Consider the following 21,669-nt stretch of genomic DNA (forward strand, 5'->3'; position numbering starts at 1 on the left):
CAGAAAAAAATTAAAGTGAATGTAGCTTGGTCCTCATTACAAGCACTGCACTGGCTGACATGATCCTTGATGCTGTTACTCATGTACGGCCAGTAGAGCACATCTCTTGCTTTCCTCAGACTTGCCTCAATAGGCTTGCATGATGGCTTGCATGGATATACTGTGGCATTTCTCCGCTGAACTAATTTGGGATAATGACAGTTTTCTTTCTACAATATGCCATCTTTGTGCTGTCAATTTGTATCACAGCAACAGGCACATCCTTGATGCCTTTCATCACTACTATTTGCAACACTGGGAGTTGCAGTTTGTTAGGTCATTTGCTCGAGTTCAGCAAGTCTGTTGTTTTCCTAAAGGAACCAAGTGGGGCGAAAGAACAATACATCCTCTGGGCCTGATGGAATGGATCCTAGGAGATTAAAACAAGTGGGTAGAAACAGTGAATGCACAAGTCGTAATGTTCCAAGAATGCTTGGATTCTGGAAAAGACCTACAGCCCTGGAAAACTACCAACGTGACACCTTTAAAGGAGCAAAGGAGACAAAGAACAGGTCAGTTAGACTAACATCGGTTATTGGAAAAATGTTAGAGCCTACCAAAAGGGTGCAATAACAGAGTACTTAGAAGTAATATGATCAAGCAGAGTCAGAATGGCTCGCCTGAAGAGAAATCATACTTGACAAGTGTATTGTAATTCTTTGTTGAGGTACCAAGTTGTTGAGGTAGACAAATGGGAAGTAGTGGATGTAATATATTTGAATTTTCCGAAGATGTTGAATAAGGTACCACGCATTAGGCTACTTAAAAGATGAGCCTCGATGTTAGAAGTGGTACATTAGTGTGGATAGAGATTTGACAAAGTTGTACAAGACAGAGCTAGGTAAGGGGGCATTTCAGGATGGCAACCTGTACATAACAGAGTGCCACAGGGATTAGTGTTGGGGGTCACAGTTATTTACAATATATATTAATCACTTGGATGGGGGGGGGGGGGCAAAAAAAAAAACTATAGCCAAGTTTGTGGGATACACAAAACAAATAAGCGGGAAAGCAGTTGGTGACGATAACACAGATTCTACAGACAGGTTAAGTGAGTGTTCAAAACCTTAGCAGATGGAACATAATGTGGAAAAATGCGAAGTTTGGCAACAGGAATAGAGGAGCTCCATGTTATTAAATGGAGAAAGACTGAAAAATGCTACAGCACAGATGGATTTAGAAGTACTTGTGCATAAATCTCAAAAAGCTAGCATACAATGTTCAGCAGATAATAGGGAAGGCAAGTGAAATGCTGATCTTTATTTCAAAGAAAATGGAGCACAAAATAGAGGAAGTCTTGCTAAAATTATACAAGGCACTACTCAGACCACAGCAGGAATATGGTGAACAGTTTTGAGCTCCTTATCGAAGGAAAGGTTGGGATTGGGATAGTCTGGCTAAAGTTAATTAGGCTGATCCTAGGTATGGGGAGATTGGCTTATGAAGAGACCTTATTGAAATATACAAGGGATTTATGGGACTTGACAGGGTAGATATAGAAGGGTTGATTCCCCTTATGGGAAAGTCGAGGACTAAAGTGCAAAATCTCATAATTGAAAAGTTGCCTTTTAAAACAGTGATGAGAAGGAATTCTCAGAGGTTACTGAATCTGTGAAATTCTTCACCAGAGAGCTGGCAAGTCTGAATTGTTAAGTATGTTCAAGGCTGAGATTTCAACAAGCAAAGGAACCAAGGGTTATGGGAAAAAATAAAAAAAAGTGGATAAGATGATTATCAGATCAGCCATGAACTCAGAGTGAGAGAACAGACTCAATGGGCTGGGTGATCTTTTTCTACTTTACATCTTAAGGACACTGGGCCAGAAGGAGAGCAGCAGAGAGAATTTTAAGCTTATTGGGTCGACCAAAATTATTGCAAGTAAGGGTAAAGCTATGGAGGAATTTGAAAACAAGGATGAGACTTAACTGTGTTTAGCTTTCAAATTCAGTGGAGATGAGAGAACAGATCAGTGCAACTTCAAATATGGGCAGAATTTGGACAATGCCAAAGATTTGAATGAGCAAAGCTGGCTGGAGATGTTTTGTGGATTGGTTTGTCCTGGATGGTGTTGGATTCTTGAAAGTTGTTTAAAGTTGCTCTCATCTAGTCAGGTGTGAAATATTCCACCACACTCTTGACTTGTGCGTTGTAAATGGCAAACTATCTTTGGGCAATTGCAATGCAAGTTACACGTTGCAGGAGGCTCTAAGGATAATCCCAGGCAGCCAAGACCTAGGCAGCTGAAGGGACGGCTTTTCATTAATATTTGCTCATGGGATGGAGGTGAATTAACTATCCAAATTGCCTGTGAGAAGGTGCTGGTAAACTATTTTCCTGATCCACTGTAGTCCACGTGTGGACTTACACCAATGGTGCTGAGAGGGAGGAAGTTCCAGGTTTTTGGTGCCAAAGCAGTGAAGAAACAATGAGTTCCCAGTCAGGATGGTGGCATCACCTTGTATATGTGCAATTGCCTTTGAGTGGTTTAGGTTGCAGTTTTTGAAGGTGCTGTCAAAAGTGGAACAAAGATTGTGAGGAATGTGTAAGAAACCAGAATTGAAGAAAGATAGAACTCTCAGAGAGCTGTAGGTCTGGAGGAGTTTACTTAATCAAAAGAAGATTGAGAAAGACCATGAAGTAATCTGAAAATAATTCAAAATGACAGTGTGTAAAGGTTGGAGATGGGTAATATCATGGCTGCAAAAATAGGCACTGATGGGACGACATATGGAATTTTGAGCTGTGTCAAGCACATCATCATTGAAAATTAAAACACTCTACTCAACCTTGCATTCTAAAAAACGTGCTGCAATGTCGAAATCAGTCCTAATTTTACTAAATTCAAGCTTCAGTGTGCTCTCATCATCTCTGGACAACGTGGTCCAAATTTTGATTCTACAGTTCCTTGCTGCATGTATTAATTCCAGCAGCATTTACATAAATAGGAATGAACAATCTCACCACCTGTCAAATAAACAAGCCGTTTATTTAATCAAAATGTTACTGAACCATTTCACAAAAATATTAGGCAAAACAAAGCCTTTAAAAATTACACTATTTGAATATACACTTTATCTACAGATAGTGCCACCAAACTGTTCCAAGCTATTCTTACACACCAACTGTAAAAAATAACTATGGGCACAAGTTCATAAATCCCATGATTCCGGCTGACTGAAGAATTTGGTCCTTTAGCCAGTGGATCTGGGTTCCACAGCCTACTACCGAACTTAGCCAGAGAGAAGTATGGAGCCTAGTTACACCAACATTTACAAAGAAAAACAAACAATGATAAACAAATTGGTAACAAACTTGTGTGTTTGAGGGTTTCTGTCTTTAATTAATGGGACGAATTTTCTTCATGTTCTTTTTTTTAAAAAGAAAATCACAGGCCACTGCATTGGTTTCTGTCAAGACAGGTGTTTTTCAAATGCTGTAATATGATGTCCTGACCAACAACAGCTCTGTCCCACTGCACTGCCCATTGTCTGTAGTACAGTTGATATCACCAAGTTGCATATAATGCAATAGAGTTTCTCAGTATTAACGACCATCATGAAACAGATCCTGAATGGAGGCAGAAGACAAACGAAGCAACCGCTCACAGGATGTCTTGGGTGATGGGAGGTATCTTTTTAGTCTTGCGGTAGTGGGAGGTGAGAAAGAGAGGTGTTGCCAGTGTTATGATTCACACTGTCTTAAACAAAGAGCAATGATGAAATATTATTTCCTGAAAGGAATATCAAGGTTCCAAATATTCACAAGCACAAAACCTGAGTAACACCAAATTTTAATCCCAGCAGGGGTTGATACAAACCCATAAGCATCAGGAACTCCGCCTGATATTGTCCCTCATCTCCATAGCAGAGGATGATCCAGGCCAATTGTAGTATTTTTACCTGGTGGATGAGCATGAAGCATTCAAAAAATATTTCCCCTTTCCAATTAAGTTGCATGTCATTTTTTTTCCCAGTTCCATCTACTCAAAATGTATTTTGCAGACCACAGCCAAAGAAGACCAGTCCCCATTCCTTTAGACTCCCGGAACGGTAACCCTTCATCTCTGCTTAGCAGCTCCTGAAGACAATACCACTCATATCTGTAATTAATCACTGACAACATAAAAAGCCGGAGCTCCTAAAGCACAGGATGCAGGTTCCAACTCACCAGGAAAACCAAAGTATTTCAGATAAGTTTGTCTTGTCATTCACCAGTTGTACTGCATCTTAAAGTCCAACTTTAAAGCGAGAGGAGTGCAGTAAGGAAACAGTTTTTAAACTTGATGTCAAAATAGCTTTTCCCAATGCAATTTATTGTAATCCTAAAGTCATGGCGATGTCGTGGGGATAGGGACAGCAGGGAGCACCCTCTTCAATTGCGACCAGTTTATTCTGGATCGCAATTCAAAACCCGCAATGGAGACTGACTGACAGGATGCCCAGGGCTGGAAATTCACCTTATCAAACATCCCTATCCTCCCAACAAACACCTTCCATCAACAAAAGCTGAAAAGTCAAGCTTTTAATTTCTCCCAAGTAATGTAGGGTTTCATTGCCATAGGTCATCACGATTAGGATGGCAAGAAAGCAAACAAAAACAAAACAAGGTGGTAAATGGGAAGGGTTGAGGCTAAGAGTGATAATATTGTTTTACAGTTCACAGAAACCAGAAGGTTACACCCCAATGCAGTAGAAAGACAATTTATAACTGAGATGTGGCACTAGAAATGGCAACACAGACGCATGGCTCAAAACATCAGCTCAGAGAGAATGGGGCTGATAGTTTAGGGGACTGTTTTCATGGCTTTGGTTGGGGAAGCTAGTTGATTTTCCCACTGATTCTATGATGAAAGAATCACCTTGAATGGCAGTAAAACTATAAAGGCCAGTGGCACCCAATCCATGTTAAGTGGTCTCTGTTTCCTAAACTAATTAAGAAGTGTCTCACCCCTCCCCAACCCAAATCCATTGAATTCTGCTAGAAAGTATAGGCTGGGCATCAGTTGATGACAAGTTCAGGCTAAGAGGTGGGAAAGTCATTGGAAAATAAACTAAATCACAAAGACAACAGAAGGGCAAAAAGCATTTCTGTAAGTTCACTTAAAAAATGATCAAAAGGGAAACAGTTGAACCAAATGAAATAAAATCAGCCTGCATTTAGCCTGAAAAGGACTCGACACAGAAGATTACATGAATGAAGCAGGAGTGTCAACAACAAGGTGAGCATCCAAACAACATCTACTGGAGAGATTCCCTTTTGACTACAACATAAATTATTAATACTCATTGCTTTGAGCCATCGGCACAAGAGCAACCAATGTCTGGTTATCACATCCTAACCTGGTGAGAAGCTCTGAGCAAGTGCACAATATTTTTCTGATGCATGTTGCCAGTTTCTCCTTGTATTTAGTTACAAAAACAGTTATACTTTAGAAGTACATTCAATAGGTTGGCAATACTTCACTGATGATCCAGCTGGTAGGAAAGGCAGCAAACAGCCGAGGCCATAATGATCAGGAAAAATCATGACTATGGGAGGGGACATGAGAAACAAAATTACACAGGGCTTCTGTAGCTGGTAATGATCATGACCCTCTTGTTTGATTGGATAACAGGTAAGGGTAGGATTGGAGTTTGAAGTGATGCCCTCCTCAGATGAATAATTTCCCAAACACAGAGTTTCAAATTTGACACAGATTCAGGAGGGCAACCAGCACCTGTCCATGAAGCTGTGGTTACCTGAAGTCTTTCAGGGAAAGACAGAAGAAATGAAGGAAATGTCCATTTAAAAAAAAAACTTCCAATGGCAAATTACGATAACATTGGTTTCTAAAAGGGCTCTGGTGGGACAGCTTCCCTGGAAGGAAATTACACGTCACATTCTGCAAGCTCTAGATGGTAAAATCACAAACTGATTTGCCTCTCACCCAACCAATATTCCTTTGGCATTTCCATTACCTTAAAAGCAGCACACTTGAAATTCTAGTTAATTAAAAGAAACAAGTATTAAAATAGCCTAATAATGGAGACTGTGTATGGGGATTGGGCATCTTACATCAGAACTTCATTCTGCTCAGCAGGCAGTGTTTGTCCTTGAAGCTTCATGAGGGCTCATTTGCCACATGCAAGTCTCACTAGTTGTTTTTTAAAAATCAACCAAGGGATTTCAATCCAAACTTGGCAAGCAGCGAGAGGTGATCGGAAGAGCAGATGCCATTGGGCAACCCGTTAGCCAGCCAGATGTCATGCTCAGATAACAAGGAGAGTCGGCCCAGTAGTTTGAGGGGTCCATCCTTGTACCGCCTACGCCCTATTAGGAAGGAAAGAAGCGAAATTAGTGTGTCATAATGCAGGGAGAATGGGATGAGAGCTGAGTGCTCACACTGATCACTTCAAAGGCAGAATTTAAACCTGTGTTATGGCCATTACCACACATTAAATGCACAAATTGCCTTGGACTGTGGACGATGCTTTTTCCACTTTAATTCCATGTCCCTGTCATAAGCTTAGCTCAATAACAAGGTACAAGTATATAGCACTCGATAGTTTGAAACCAAGCGTGTTGTACACACCGGGGAAAGCAAGGTGGAATATGTCACGTTATCATTCTGCTGGTGGAATATTCGCATGCATGAATGCAATCCCTATCTCAAAAAAGAGCAGCATTCTTAAATCAAACTTTCGAATACAAATCAACATTCCCACCACCCACGTCCTGCCACTTTCCAGGAGACAAACCTTTTCCACTCTTATCGGTGACTGGTTGTGCCGAGTAGAAGATGTAATCCACAGTGAGGCCAAAACCAGATGAGCAGGTTGTAACCTCAGGCCGACCTGTATCAGGTAGGTAATGACTATAGACTGATGTTAGGTTGAGGTTGTGTCGGAGGGTGGTTGGAGACCTGAGGGGACAGAAAGAAACCAAACAACATCATGTCTGTCACATGGTAAATTTCAGGAAGCCAAATGTAGATAATATAGTAGTGAATTATACCTGCGATTATAATGCGATTGGGCAAGGCTTAGGAGGCATAGAATGGAGTCGCAAAATGCAGGGGATGGGGACAATTAAAATGTGGAAATGTGGAGCTGGTTTGAGGAACGGATATGGTGGTATTTGATAGGTATGTCCCTGTCAGGCAGGGAGGAAGTGCCAAGGTAAGGGAACCATGGTAAAGAAATTGTATCGCTTGTTAAGCAAAGGCTTATATGACGTGAGACTGGATGGTTCAGATGAGGCGATGGAGAGTTGCAGATGAGCTAGAAAGGATTTAAAACAAGAGTGAAGAGGAGCAAGGAGAGGACCTGAGCAGTCTTTAGTAGGTAGAACAAAGGAAAACCCTAAAGCTTTCTATAGCTTTGTGAGGAATAAAAAGATAACTAGGATAGGAATAGGGCCAGTCAAAGACAGAAGTGGGAAGGTATGTGTGGACCCTGTGGAGATCAGACAGGCACTAAAAGATGATTTCTCATCGGTTTTCACTCTGGAAAAGGAGAATGTTGTAGAGGAGAAGACGGAGATACGGGCAATTAAACAGGAAAGGGTTGACGTTAGTAAGGAGGAGGTGTTATCAATTCTAGAAGGTGTGAAAGTAGATAAGTCCCCTGGTCTGGATGGGATTTATCAGAGGATTCTCTGGGAAGCTAGTGAGGAGATGGTGGAGCCTTCGGCCTTGATCTTTGAGTCGTTATTGTCTACAGGTTTAGTACCAGAGGATTGCAAATGTTGTGCCCTTGTTCAAGAAGGGCAGCAGAGATGAACCAGGTAATTATAGACCAGTGAGCCTTACTTCTGTTGTAGGAAAAGGTTTGGAAAGGATTCAAACAAATAGGATCTATAATCATCCAGGAAGCAACAATTTGATTGGAGATCGTCAACATGGTTTTGTCAAGGGTAGGTCGTGTCTCACAAACCTCATTGGACTTTTTTGAGAAGGTGACCAAGCATGTGGGTGAGGGTCAGGCAGTTGATGTGCTGTACATGGACTTCAGTAAAGCCTTTGTTAAAATTCCACATGGTAGGCTTTTGGAGAAAATGCAGAGGCATGGAATGGAGGGTGATTTAGCAGTTTGGATTAGAAACCGGCTTTCTGTAAGAAGGCAGCGAGTGGTGGCTGATGGAAAATATTCAGCCTGGAGTCCGGTTACTAGTGGTGTACCATAAGGATCGGTTTTGGGACCACTGCTGTTTGTCATTTTTATAAATGACTTGGACGCAGACATAGGTGGACAGTTTAGTAAGTTTCGAGGTAAAAACAATGACTGCAGATGCTGGAAACCAGATTCTGGATCAGTGGTGCTGGTGGAAGAGCACAGCAATTCAGGCAGCATCCGAGGACAGGCAAAATCGACGTTTCGGGCAAAAGCCCTTCATCAGGAATAAAGCTTTATTCCTGATGAAGGGCTTTTGCCCGAAATGTCGATTTTGCCTGTCCTCGGATGCTGCCTGAATTGCTGTGCTCTTCCAGCACCACTGATCCAGAGTTTAGTAAGTTTGCAGATGACACTAAAGTCGGTGGAGTGGTGGACAGTATGGAAGGATGTTGCAGGTCTAAGGGGGACTAGGATAAACTGCAGAATTGGGCTGAGAGGTGGCAAATGGAGTTCAAATGTAGATAAACGGGAAGTGGTTCACTTTGGGAAGAATAACAGGAAGGCAGAATACTGGGTCAATAGAAAGATTCTTGATAGTGTGGATGTGCAGAGGGATCTTGGTGTCCATGTACATAGATCCCTGAAAGTTGCCACCCAGGTGCTGTTAAGACGTCAAACAGTGTATTAGGTTTTATTGGTGGAGGGATTGAGTTCTGGAGCCATGACGTCATGCTGCAACTGTACAAAACACTAGTGCAGCCTCACGTGAAATATTGTGTACAGGAAGGATGTGGAAAAATGTGCAGAGGAGATTTACCAGGATGTTGCTTAGTCTGGAGCAAAGATCTTATGAGGAAAAGCTGAGGGACTTAGCTTTCTTCTCTCTAATGAGAATAGACCCAAGAGGGGATTTAATAGAGACATACAAGATGATCAGAGGATTAGATAGGGTGGACAGTGAGAGTCTTTTTCCTAGGATGACGACGACATCAGCTTGTACGAGGGGGCACAGCTGCAAATTGAGTGGTGCTAGATTTAAGACAGATGTCAGAGGCAGGTTCTTTACGCAGAGAGTGGTAAGGACGTGGAATGCCCTGCCTGATACTGTAGTTAGCTCAGCCACATTAGGGGCATTTAAACAGTTCTTGGATAAGCATATGGATGACGATGGGATAGTGTAGGGGGATGGGTTTAGATTAGTTCACAGGGTGGTGCAACATCGAGGGCTGAAAGGCCTGTTCTGCGCTGTATTGTTCTTGTTCTATGAATAGGAAGCCCACTGGGAGTTAAGAACTCAAATTCCACAATAAGTTGTGAAGGATATTAGTGGAATAAGATGTTAATTTAAAACAATCCAGCAGCTTTTATAGTTACTTATTCCATTGCCAAACTATTACAATCTTTCTTGAACAAGGCTATAAGTTTTGGAAGGACACTGCCAGCAATTACAGGGTGTAAAACTTGTAGAAATCATTCAGGATAGAATTAGAAGTCATGTGAAAAAAGGATTGACTAGGAAAAGTCAGCACAGATTTCTAAAAGAAAAATAGTGATTAACTAACTTCTGGATTTCTTTTGAAGAGGTAACAGAAAGACTCGATCACGGTAATGCTATTGATGTGGTGAACTTGGATTTTCAGAAGGCATTTCATATAGTACCACACAGACTTGTGAAAAAAAGATTTAGGTCATGACGAGAAAGGAACAGTAGCAATGTGGAAATAAAATAGGCTGGAAGGATCGGAAACAGAGTAACAGGCAATGAATTATCAGGCTTGAAGGAGGTTTGTTATGGAGTTCCCAAGGGTTGTTATTGAGGCCCAAGCCTTTCTTGATATATATACTAATGATCTGGATCTTGCTGTGTAGGGGACAATTTCAAAGTTTGCAGGTAACACTAACCTTGGAAGAATGTTATACATTGAGGACGACAGCATGGAACTCTAAAGTTCAATGCAGAAAAGATGCACTTTGGTCAGAAGAATATTGAGAGATAATATAAAATAAGGAGTACAATTCTAAAACAGGTGCAGGAGCAGAGGCAGCTAGATGGCAGGGCGGGTGGAGACAGTTAGTAATCATAGTGTTCTCAGTTTTATTAATAGTGGCATAGAGTACAACACATTGTAGGTGGTTGAACTTGTACTGAACACTTGTAACACCTAGCTTAGAAAAGATGTGATTCCATTGGAGAGAGTGCAGTAATGATTTATTAGAATGGTTCCAGGATTAAGAGACTTCTGTAATGAGGATAGTCCGAAGAACTTGGGACTGTCCTTGGAGAGAAGGCAATTCAGAGGAGATATGATAGAGGTTTACAAAATCATGAATAGGCTGGACAGAATAGATACAAGAAACTGTTTCCACTCAAAGGAAACAAGTATAACATGGCATAGATTTATAGTGATGTGCAAACAACACAAGGCAAAATGTGACAGGAACAAGTCAGACAGCAAGTAGTTAGAGTATGGAATGCTCAGCCTGGAGATGCGGAAGAAGCAGATATTAGAGAGGACATTGGATGATTATTTGGATAGACATGATGTGCAAGGATATGCAGAAAATGTAGAAAGTTAAAAATCACGCAACACCAGGTTATAATGGTGCTCCGAAAGCTAGTGTGCTTCCAATTAAACCTGTTGGACTATAACCTGGTGTCGTGTGATTTTTAACTTTGTACACACCAGTCCAACACCGGCATCTCCAAAATCGAGAAAATGTAGGAGATTGACACTCAGTAATAGAAATGGTATAGGCATAATGGGCCAAATGGCCATCTTCTGCACTGTAATAACTCTGAAAATCTGATTAATAAACTGGATTCCATAACTTGCTAGGAATGGACATTGAATTCAAAACCTTTACAAAACCTAGTACAGTGGCATAACCACTACAAGAACAACATTCTTCACCCATAGCTAAGGAAGGACTCTCTCTCACATCTCATTAATCGTACATGAGATAATAGCTCAATTGTATCCAAATCTCACCAATGCTAGGATTCATTTGTGGATAAGCTGGAAAAATTATCTTCAAATTTCTTTCCAGCTCTTGGATATTTATGATCACAAATCTACACAGTTCTGATCTGCTCAGGATGTTGCTAAAATTCTGAAAAGCCAATTGAAAACTCCAATCGAGGCACACTTTTAAACACAACTCACCCTGCTCATGCCTTTTTGCAAATTTTAGGAAATCTACAAAGCCCACTGCCTGACCAAAATCCAATACAAGTGCTGGAAGATTTTTTTCTGCTATGAGAGTACAAATATTACGATTTAATTTAAGGTAATTCACAAAATGGCACATTCCAAGGTTTGGAAAGGATACACATATTTACTAGAAGCTTAAAAAAGAATGAGGAAATTTAGTTATGTGGAGAGACTGGAGAAGTTGGGATTACCCTTCTTACAGAGAACCTTAAGGTAATATTAGATTACATTACATTACATTACAGTGTGGAAACAGCGCAACCCACCCATACCCCTACATTTACCCCTTACCTAACACTACGGGCAATTTAGCATGGCCAATTCACCTTACCTGCACATCTTTGGACTGTGGGAGGAAACCGGAGCACCCGGAGGAAACCCACACAGACACGGGGAGAACGTGCAAACTCCACACAGTCAGTTGCCTGAGGCGGGAATTGAACCCGGGTCTCTGGCGCTGTGAGGCAACAGTGCTAACCACTGTGCCACCGTGCAACTCACAAAACATTGTGACAGATTAAGTTTGCAATGTGGCAACCTTCCTAAGAAACACATTCCAAGAAACTATGGTGACAAGAGTTCCAATATTTCAGCACTGTAAATGATACCATCAACATTTCCAGTTGCCACTTAAAGCTAGATTTTATAAATGCTGTTTGACAACACAATACATACCTATTACAGAAGAGTTCATCCTCTGGCTCGGACACACTGACGTAGCGTTCTGAACCATCCCCTGGAGGCTCTGAATGGAGATAGCAATAAGATTGTTTCTCAGTTTGCCAATGGCCTCACTAGTAAACTCCATCACAAAACAAATTGGAGAGGAACTGTAAAGAATTGTCCAACCTGATCCACACATGGCCACTCACATGGATTAGAGAGACAATACCCAGAACAGATAATTGAGCATCGCCTTTTCAATTGAACAGGCCCCCACTCCATCCCTACCTCTCAGACAAACACAAAGACACACACACAGCCATGCATCTTTGCTGTTCCCTCCCATCTCCACATTAATGTCAGGAACAGAGTTTCACTATTAGGGGAGTGTTAACAGATTAGACTTGAACATCAGCCCTACTGTACCTGGTTTTGCATCAGTTACACCTTCAATGAAGACAAGATTCTCTGGACGTTCAAGAGCTGGTGTGGAATATTGAAGCTGAAGGAGAAACTCACGACCATATCTGCGTTTTCCTAAATGAGAAAACAAAACCAGATACCAGGCACTGCAAACATATCACTTGAGTAGTGAAACTTGGCAGAAAGCCGCAAAGTGTGAGACATATAGGACACATTGAATTTCCAAATTTGGCAGTAAACAGATATTGAGCACAGCCTACAAGACAACAGAGAATTTCCAACCTGATCTTGTACTCGTTCTTTTAACAGTCTGCTACAGAGCAAGAAAGAAGATCATAAACCAAATCCATCCAATAGAGCAAAACCAATCAAAATAATGAAATGAAAACACCTTAAATCCAAACGACAAAAGCATAATGGTGGTAATCAAATTGGTTAAACTCCAAAACTTTCACACAGTTGTACAAATTAACAATTTCATTTCCTCAAAACTTGTTAAATGTCCATTAAATTGCAACAATAATTGTGAAAAGGTTGGGAAAATGCATGGCTTTGCAAAGCTTGGGTTTTATTTCTATTATTTTGCATTTTCATAAAGTGTACTCACTGTAAAATGTAGAAATATAGAACATTCTCAACATTAAGTTACACATTAAACAGCAAGAGAAAAGAAAAATTCTTATTTAAGGAAGTTTGACTTCAGAATATGTTTCTTACTGGAGTTCATTCAGACAAAATGGATTCGACAGAACTGTGCCCTCAGTGTAATGTTGTAAAGTTCATAGAATCATAGAATACAATTGCAGACTCCCTCCAGGATGGAAGCAGCCCATTCGGATTATCAAATTCATAGTGACCCTCCGAAGCGATCCAGATCTACCTCCCCTCCCTATCCCCGTAACTTTGTATTTTCTATGGCTAATCTACCTAATGTACATATCCCTCGATACAATGGGCAATTTTGCATGGCCAATCCACCAAACCTGCACATTGTTGGACCGAGGGGAAACTGGACCACCAGGAGGGAACCCACGCAGACATGGGAGGAATATGCAAACTCCACACAGACAGTTGCCAAAGGGTGGAAATGAACCCGGGTGTCTGGTGCTTTGAGGCAGCAGTGCTAGTGACGGCCACCGTACCACCTTATTCAGTGTGTGACCTATGCTGAATGTACTATTTAAAGGTTTGGAGGCAACCAATCTATAATGTTCTGCCACACCCTAAATTCAAACATCACAAAACAGGACTTGTGTCAAATTAGCCTGGTTTTACATCGCACACTACATTCCAAAAGAGGTCAGCACCATGATGAGGCCTCAAGTGTGCAGAATAATTCAAATTAATAGTTGGCTATCTACTTCAATAGGTCAGTTGTAACATTAAACAGTTAATTTACACCACAACTCCATTTACCTGCTTTTACATTCTATAACCTTACTCATTAAAGATCTTGCAAATTTCAAGAGATGCATAGCTTCTATCAGAACAGAATTTCAGTTTACAACTGTACTTTATATAAAGCAGTATTCCGGATTTTATTTCTGAATGGCCCGTCATCTTACGACACTGTGCTCTTGTTCTGGACCCTCTCATTAGAGGTAATACTTTCTCTGTAACTATCTCTTCCTTTATCATCTTAAACACCTTCATGAGATCACCACTCAACCTTTTAAATGCAAGAGAACACAAGCCAAATGTATACATGTCCTAATAATTTAACTCTTTCAACCCTGATATCATTCTGGCCAATTCTTATTGGACCATCTCCAAGACGAATATATCCTTTCTGAGGTCCAATACCCATAACTGAACTAAGTCAGATAGATGGATGACTGTCACGAGAGGTAGGAACATAGTGCAGGAGTGTGGCTATTCCTCTCTCAAACAGATATACATTTCGGCTACCTGTGGTTTGGGGTGGGGGGGGAAGAGAAATTGAGTAATCTCTCAGAAACCAGAAGTGGAAACCGATCTTGGGTACCAAGAATGAATTTTCTGTTGAGTGGAGTGTGTCAAGGTTCAAACGAGCAATTGTTTCAGGGACTCTCCAGTCAAAGACACGGACAGCAGATTTTGCAGCATGACAGAGAATTCAGGATGGTATGTTACTTCCCTGGTGCCAGGGTCAAGGACACCTCAAAGTGGTTGCAGCATATTGTCAAAGGGGAATGTGAGAAGCCTGAAGCTGTTGCAAAGACACTGGTAAGAAAGGCATAGTTAGGTTCGAGACTTTGAGGTTCTGCTTTTTATACTCCTACCTAATTTCCTATATTTGCTCTGCAAAAGATAGTAATATCTTGATTACTCCCAGTGTCAAGTGCTAGAGACAGTAGGAAGAAGAAGACCGGGAAGATAAATCAATGCCCGAAGAGATGGTTCAGTGGGCAAGGACTCCAATTTTTGGATCATTCAGATCTCTTCTGGGGCAAAAAGACCTGTTCAAAAGAGACAGGTTTCACTTGAACTGGAAGGGGACCAATATCCTGGCAGGGAGATTTTCTAGTTCTATTTGGGAGCCTTCCAAGTAGTCAGCAGGAAAGTGAGGAGCAAGTATGTAGAGAAATCTCAGATATATGTAAGAATAATAAGATTATGAAAGCAGGCCTTTTGGCCCATCAAGTCCACACAGATCCTCCAAGGAGCATTAGAAAGCATGTAAAATGAAGCAGAGGATGACACAAAGTAGAAATTAAATGTACATGAGAGGCAAAGTTCCAGTTCTTGGATAAAAGTTCAGAACACACGGAGGAGATAAGCAAAATTGCAGCTAACCTGTTCTCTTCTTTTCACACATATCAACATACTGACAACTGTCAGTTATCCTGAGTCTGCTTGGCCACAAAGGGCCATAGAGTTTCCTTGAACACATCTGGTAAGAACAGTCCTCCTGACTTGACACCTGCCAAAACATGAAATAGAACAGCTCAAAATGGTCACTGGTCTTTCTTGGAAACAGACAGCAGGTTATTTAAAAAGAAAATCTAATTTCGGAAATTGGCCTAATGTAATTTACCTTCCAGGTTGGCATTCCATAATAGTAGAGCTCTCCATTTTGGATGAGTTTATACAGAGGAGATTCTGGGACAGAGTTCAGATCACCACAGAGAAGGATTGGACAGCGATTACCATCAGAACCTGCTGTGTGTATTAGTTGCTCAATTTCAGCAAATAACACAGCAAGTTGGGTGAGTTTAATATCACCCCGTCTGGGATTGAAAATCAGGTGAGTGTTTGCCACACAGATGTCAGGAAATTTTGAGTTTTCTTCGACACAGTCTGGCGTCAGGGGTCGGAGGAGAACCAGCAGCGCTACGTTATCTCTGTTCAACGTTTCCACAATGGGTCGAAAATACTCCACAGGGTGTTCGGAAACCAGGGAGAACCGCTCCTTTTTGTAGCACACAGCACACCCATCCGTCTTGATACCAGTGCGTCGTTTATAAACGCACTCATAACCTGCAGAGAAAACAGTAAGACTAGCACTCGGGTAACCCATTCAGATTGTTCAGAAAAAAAAAGAACCATGGATGCTGAAAATCATAAACAAAAACAAAAAACACAGAAGTTGCTCATAATTCATGGAAAGAGATAGTTCCACCAATTCAGTAGAGTGCTGTTTCTTGTTATGGTCTGTAAATGGAAGAACATCAAAATGGAACCTGAAATGGATCCAGTGAAGAATTCAGCTGAGTTTTCCCAGCAATTTCCATTTTTGTTCCATTCTGTGTTCTTCCATTTACAGACAGTAACAAGAAACAACACTCCACTGCATTTGTGGAACTCTCTCTTTCCATGAATCACAAGCACAGTGACTTTCAAGTTCAAGTTCATGTTTATGCTGAACAAATGAACTTGATGTTTGGTCGTATATAATAAAAGTGGACAATTTATGAATGGGGAATTTCAAATAATGCCACTAAAAATAAATGTTTCATGGTATCCAAGTACACAATTGGTAATCATAAGGCGAGCTCCCGTTTCCTGTTAATCCAGACCTTTGCTCTCACCATTGCTAGCTCAATAACTTTCTCTGAGTTATTGCCGGTACAACTCCAGAAGGTCACAATTTATGATAATAAAATATTTACATTGCCCTATTGACATAGCTCAAAGTACTTCTGGTGCAATACAGAGAAGTATAGAAGTTAAAATGTACCAGAAAAACCCATTCAACAGCAATTGTGTTAATGATTAGGATATCTGAACTGAAAAACAGGAGGCCATTCAGCCCTTCCAGATCTGTCCTGCCATTCAGCTAGAATGGCTGATCTTTACAATAATTGCATCTACCCACCCTCGGTTTTTAATTTAGCAGATGTCTATCAATCTTAGTCTTGGGAATGGTTAGGTTGGTTGAAAAAAAATTGCTATTGTGAACACCGAAAGAAAACTCCACTCGCTTTCAAATCCTGCCATGGGATTTTTAATATCTAGCAGTTTGGAGTGCGAAATTGACCAGGGTGGTATTTTCTACTCTTGTTTCCCATTCAGTGGTCACTGCTGGAAAATGCACACATGTAGTTTTTTCAGAGAGGTATCCCAAGACAAACAACTTCAAAGCAGTCTCTACATTAATGTAAAGGTGATATACTGTAGATTCTGTCAGGAATACTGAGCATTTCCAACAGTTTCTATTGCTATCTCTCAACATTCTTTGCTGAGACTCAGACATGGAGACATTCCAGTAAAGTGAAAAGGAAACAAAAGGAAAAATAAATAAGTTAATGCTGACACTTCATCCCTCATTGTTTCTACAACACTTACCCTGCAGTTGGAGAGCTGGTCGAAACTGCTGATGGTAGTGATTCTCCTGAACTTCCTGGAGGCACAGAATCTGAAACAGGATCCACAAGATGTCAGGCTGTCACGTCCTATTAGTACCTGGTTTGCACTTTAAAAATATTTATTTATATTTAGTTGGACACAGTAACTGCACAGAAATGAAAAGAAAATCATTTGATCTGGCAGTAAGTCATAGTCAGAATAAATGGCCAGGAATATAACCTAGCTCCAGTGTGAAATATTTAAGATCAGGTGTACAAATCAACTACAGACTTAAGTTCAGAAAAGGCTGCTTCAGAAAAGTTACACATTTCACACAGCAGGTAGTCTCATTCAGGTAGTATACCAAGGATTTGGATAAAGCTGACCAAATCATTTAATTCAGAATCCTTTCAGTTCAAAAGGATTCCCTCATTTTATGCAGCGCAAGCATTAAGCCGTGTTTTGCAATGCTCTTATTTCTAACTAACAGTCAGAACATCAAGTCAAATACACTGTTCAGTGTGGGGAACTATGGCAACAGGTATGCTCACTGACACTGCTGATCGGGGAAAACAAGCCATCCAGTGAACCTTCAGGCAGGAGAATTAAGTTGATGAAAATCTCTCAACTGTCTGTACAAATTTTACAATTTAACCTGGATTCCCCACAGTGAGATTCAGCGTTGTTTTCTTTCCATTTTCTTGCCCAAAAAGTATCCGACTTTTGCTGTAACTTAGTGAGCAATTCTGCATATCAAAACACCCAATCATAGCAGATTGCAGGGTCGACAGGATATTGATTTACGAGAACTCACTGACTAAATATTTACCATTCTTTTGTGAGGCAGACAGCAACCAATGGTTAGGCCATTTGATAGAGAATGTCATTTCTCTATGGGATGTTGGCCCAATCATCTCCAGTTGTTTCAACAATGGCTTCCCTTCCACCATAAAAGGTCTAAAGTGGGGATGCTCATTGATAATTGCACCAAGTGCAGACCATTCCAAATTGCGGTTGAAAAGGTGGTGACTTTCTTGAATTCAACTCAATAGCCTGTGAGACCACTCCAGAGGATAGTAAGTAGTCAATAGCATGAGCACGGGTTGGAATCATGTGGGTGGGAGGGACGACGAAAAAGTGGACTCAGGAAGATAATTTCCTTTCCTACAGAACACAATGGGTAGTACAACAATCCAGTATTTTGAGAGCCACAATTATTCATATTGACTTTTTAAATCAGACATTTAATTAGTTTTAACAAAATGTTGGTTCATTTGGACTGTACTCACATCAGGTTGCCAGGTCTCAAACTCCTGCAGAATATTCTGAAATCGGAATTCCCATTTCAGGAACTCAGGCTGACAATGAGAGTACAAATCAGAATTTGTCTCCAAAAGGTCCTGTGACAGAATATTGTACGACATTATGGTAAACTCAAATGACTTGTTGTCATCATTGCCATCCACTTGGGATCTTGACAAATCCTCCCATACTCTGGCAAGAAGACCTATAGGGAGAAAAAGATAAAAAAGAATACATAAGCAAATATTAATTAAGATAGGAGAGGTGTTTAAGAGTGAGCTGCTGTTTGTGGGCAGTTGGCCAGTTGTAATTTGTCACTTTGGGGTTTGAAGAGGGGGACTTTGTAATTGTCAACACATATCTCACTCAGTCTTAATTCCATAGTAGATTCACACAGGCTGTGAATCAGATCTCCTTACTCTGCGTTACTCACAAGGAATTCATATCAGCTGGATAGACACAAGCACAGCAGAGATCTGGAAACAGTGGGTCACCCACTAGTCCTTCTGGCCAGAAATTGTACACAATAAGATCAAATGGTTGAAAAGCATCTTGCACTTGGATTTACTTTTCCAAATAGATATGCAATTTCTCTCTTCCACATTCAAGTTAAAATATTAGGCAACGACCATTTAAAACAAGCTCCATCTATTTTTCAACATTACCATCATTACATCATCTACTTCCTTACAATTGACCAGTTTTTTCAGAGAGGTGTCTGCTGGGTGGGAAGTGCTTAAAAAATTTGAGAGTCTCTTCTTTCAACGTATACAAGAGGTGAAATATTTGACTGACCAGGTCAGAGTTGTTTCAAAGGTTTTGTTTCAGCAAAATTCAAGGCCAGGCCAAACTTCTCTTATGCACTTCACCTGACGAAGGAGCAGTACTCCGAAAGCTTGCGATTTCTACAGCCTGATGTCGTGTAATTTCTAACTTTGCCTATCCCAAGTCCCACATGGCCAGCTTCACAAGAGTTAAAAATGACATAACACCAGGTTACAGTCCAACAGGTTTATTCAGGAGTACTAGCTTTCAGAGTGCTGTTCCTTCATAGAATTGCAGAAATCAAGAAATGACAAATTCTTGTAAACAGTGAGCAATAAAGTCATTGCAAACAGTCAATCATGTATATCAGTTTACTTTTGGCAACTGAAAGTAAAGAGATTTCTAATTAGATGGTATTTAATAGAAGACTAATGATCTTTGATGAGTTGAATATCCACTATCAGGTACATTATAAACTCTAAAAGGTCTCTGTGAAACACGATTTGGAGATGCAGGTGTTGGGCTGGGATGTACAAAGTTATAGTCCAAAAGGCTTATTTGGAAACACTAGCTTTCGGGACACAACCACCCCATGGAGCAGTGTTCTGACAGCTAGTGCTTCCAAATAAACCTGTTGGACTATAACCTGGTGTTATGTGACTTTTATCTTTGAAACACAGCAGCATTGACATTAATGACTGGGACAAGCTGCTGCAAATCATACAGACAAGCTGCATTGGACTGGAATACCAATGTCTTAATGATGAGGCACAGAAAAAAAGCAAAACAAAATAAAACCCACACTCTGGATTCCACTACCTCATGAGATATCCTGTCCCAGGTGCCCAGATATCCTGTCCCACTACCTCATGAGATATCCTGTCCCAGGTGCCCAAATTTGAGAATTAACCTGTTCAGTGATGTGAAGACCCATGAAAGAAACTCACCACTATGAGTAAATCTCATCCTTGAATCAAGGGACAGCTAATGACAATTATCAATCAGAAGCTGAGCTGGACAAGCCATATAAATATTGTAGCTAAAAGCACTGGTTAGAGGCTGGGAGTTTTGTGGTACTTCATTTTCTCATTCACAAAGCCTACCAATGTTTACAAAGTATAAGCAGGAATGCAATGGAATACTCCCCATTTGCCGGGATGAGTACAACTTGAAAAATACTCAAAGACACATCAGCTAGGATAAAACAACTTGCTTGACTGCCACACCATCCAACAGGGTGCACGGCAACACCATGTGTAACATCTACAAGATGCGCTACAGCATTGCACCAAGGAACCTCTGACAGCACTTTGTTCTTCTAAGTGGTAGAGTTCAAGGTTTGCAAAGGAAGTAGGCTCCTGACACCATCTAAAAAGTTTCCCTCCAAAGCAGACACCATCCTGACTTGAAACTATTAACTCGAATAGTTTTGTTCTCTTATCTATGGAAAGATAAAATGGCATTGCAGGCAATCCAAAAAAGGTTCACTAGTAGGAACAAATTACTCCAGATGCTGGAATCTGTACTGAAAACAACAGGTGCTGGAAATCACAGCCGGTCAGGCAGCGTCCATTGAGACAGGGCAAGCTAACGTTTCGAGTCTAGGTGACTTAGTCATGGAGTCCTACAGCATGGACACAGGCCTTTGGCCCAAACTGGTCCATGCGAATCAAAATGCCCATCAACACTAACCCCATTTCCCTGAACTTGGCCCATATCCTTCGAAGAAGAAAATAAGGATTGCAGATGCTAGAGATTAGAGTCGAGAGTGTGGTGCTGGAAAAGCACAGGTCAGGTAGCACCCAAGGAGCAGGAGAATCGACAATTCAGCCAAAGCCCTTCATCGAGGTCTTTTACATGAAATGTTGATTCTCATGCTCCTCGGATGCTGCCTGACTTGCTGTGCTTTTTCAGCACCACATTCTTAACCCATATCCTTCAAATTTTTCCTATCCATATATTTGTCCAAATACCTTTTAAATGTTGTTAATGTATCTGCCTCAAACACTTCTGCTAGCAGCTCATTCCATGTGTAGCACCCTCTGTGTAAAAACGTTGCCCTTCAGGTTCCTTTCCATTCTTTCCCCTCTTACCTTAAACTGATGGCACTTAATCCTCGATTTCCCAACCCTGGGAAAAATACAGTGCATTCACCCTATCCATGCCTGCCATGATATTATACACTTCTTTAAGATGCTTCCTTAGTCTACTACGCTTTAAAGAAAAACGTCCTAGCTTGTCCAACCTGTCCCTATAACTCAGGCTGTTGAGCCCTGGCAACATCCTTGTAAATTTCTTCTGCATTCCTTCCAGTTTAATAACATTCTTCCTACAGCAAGGTGACCAAAGCTGAACACAATATTCCAAGTGTAGCCTCACCAGTGTTCTGTACGACTTCAACATAC

At 40.9% G+C, this 21,669-nt stretch overlaps 1 protein-coding gene across 2 annotated transcripts in view; it reads right to left on the reverse strand.

Annotated features, from left to right (window-relative positions):
* Window positions 1-2,951: 2,951 nt before the first annotated feature.
* Window positions 2,952-21,669, reverse strand: part of LOC122553345 (protein angel homolog 1-like) — a 30,977-nt gene continuing 12,259 nt past the window's right edge. The window contains exons 3-11 of one of the 2 annotated variants that reach the window (XM_043696924.1): window positions 18,487-18,704; window positions 17,198-17,267; window positions 15,447-15,889; window positions 15,206-15,332; window positions 12,434-12,544; window positions 12,020-12,089; window positions 6,777-6,940; window positions 6,094-6,348; window positions 2,952-3,732 (exon numbers count right to left, since the gene is read on the reverse strand). In XM_043696924.1, the coding sequence (XP_043552859.1) occupies window positions 6,191-6,348; window positions 6,777-6,940; window positions 12,020-12,089; window positions 12,434-12,544; window positions 15,206-15,332; window positions 15,447-15,889; window positions 17,198-17,267; window positions 18,487-18,704 (1,361 nt within the window). In that variant the 3' untranslated portion in view covers window positions 2,952-3,732; window positions 6,094-6,190. The other variant, XM_043696925.1, reaches the window with a different exon arrangement.

Source organism: Chiloscyllium plagiosum, chromosome 10 (genome assembly GCF_004010195.1).
Source record: "Chiloscyllium plagiosum isolate BGI_BamShark_2017 chromosome 10, ASM401019v2, whole genome shotgun sequence".
Classification (NCBI taxonomy): domain Eukaryota; kingdom Metazoa; phylum Chordata; class Chondrichthyes; order Orectolobiformes; family Hemiscylliidae; genus Chiloscyllium; species Chiloscyllium plagiosum.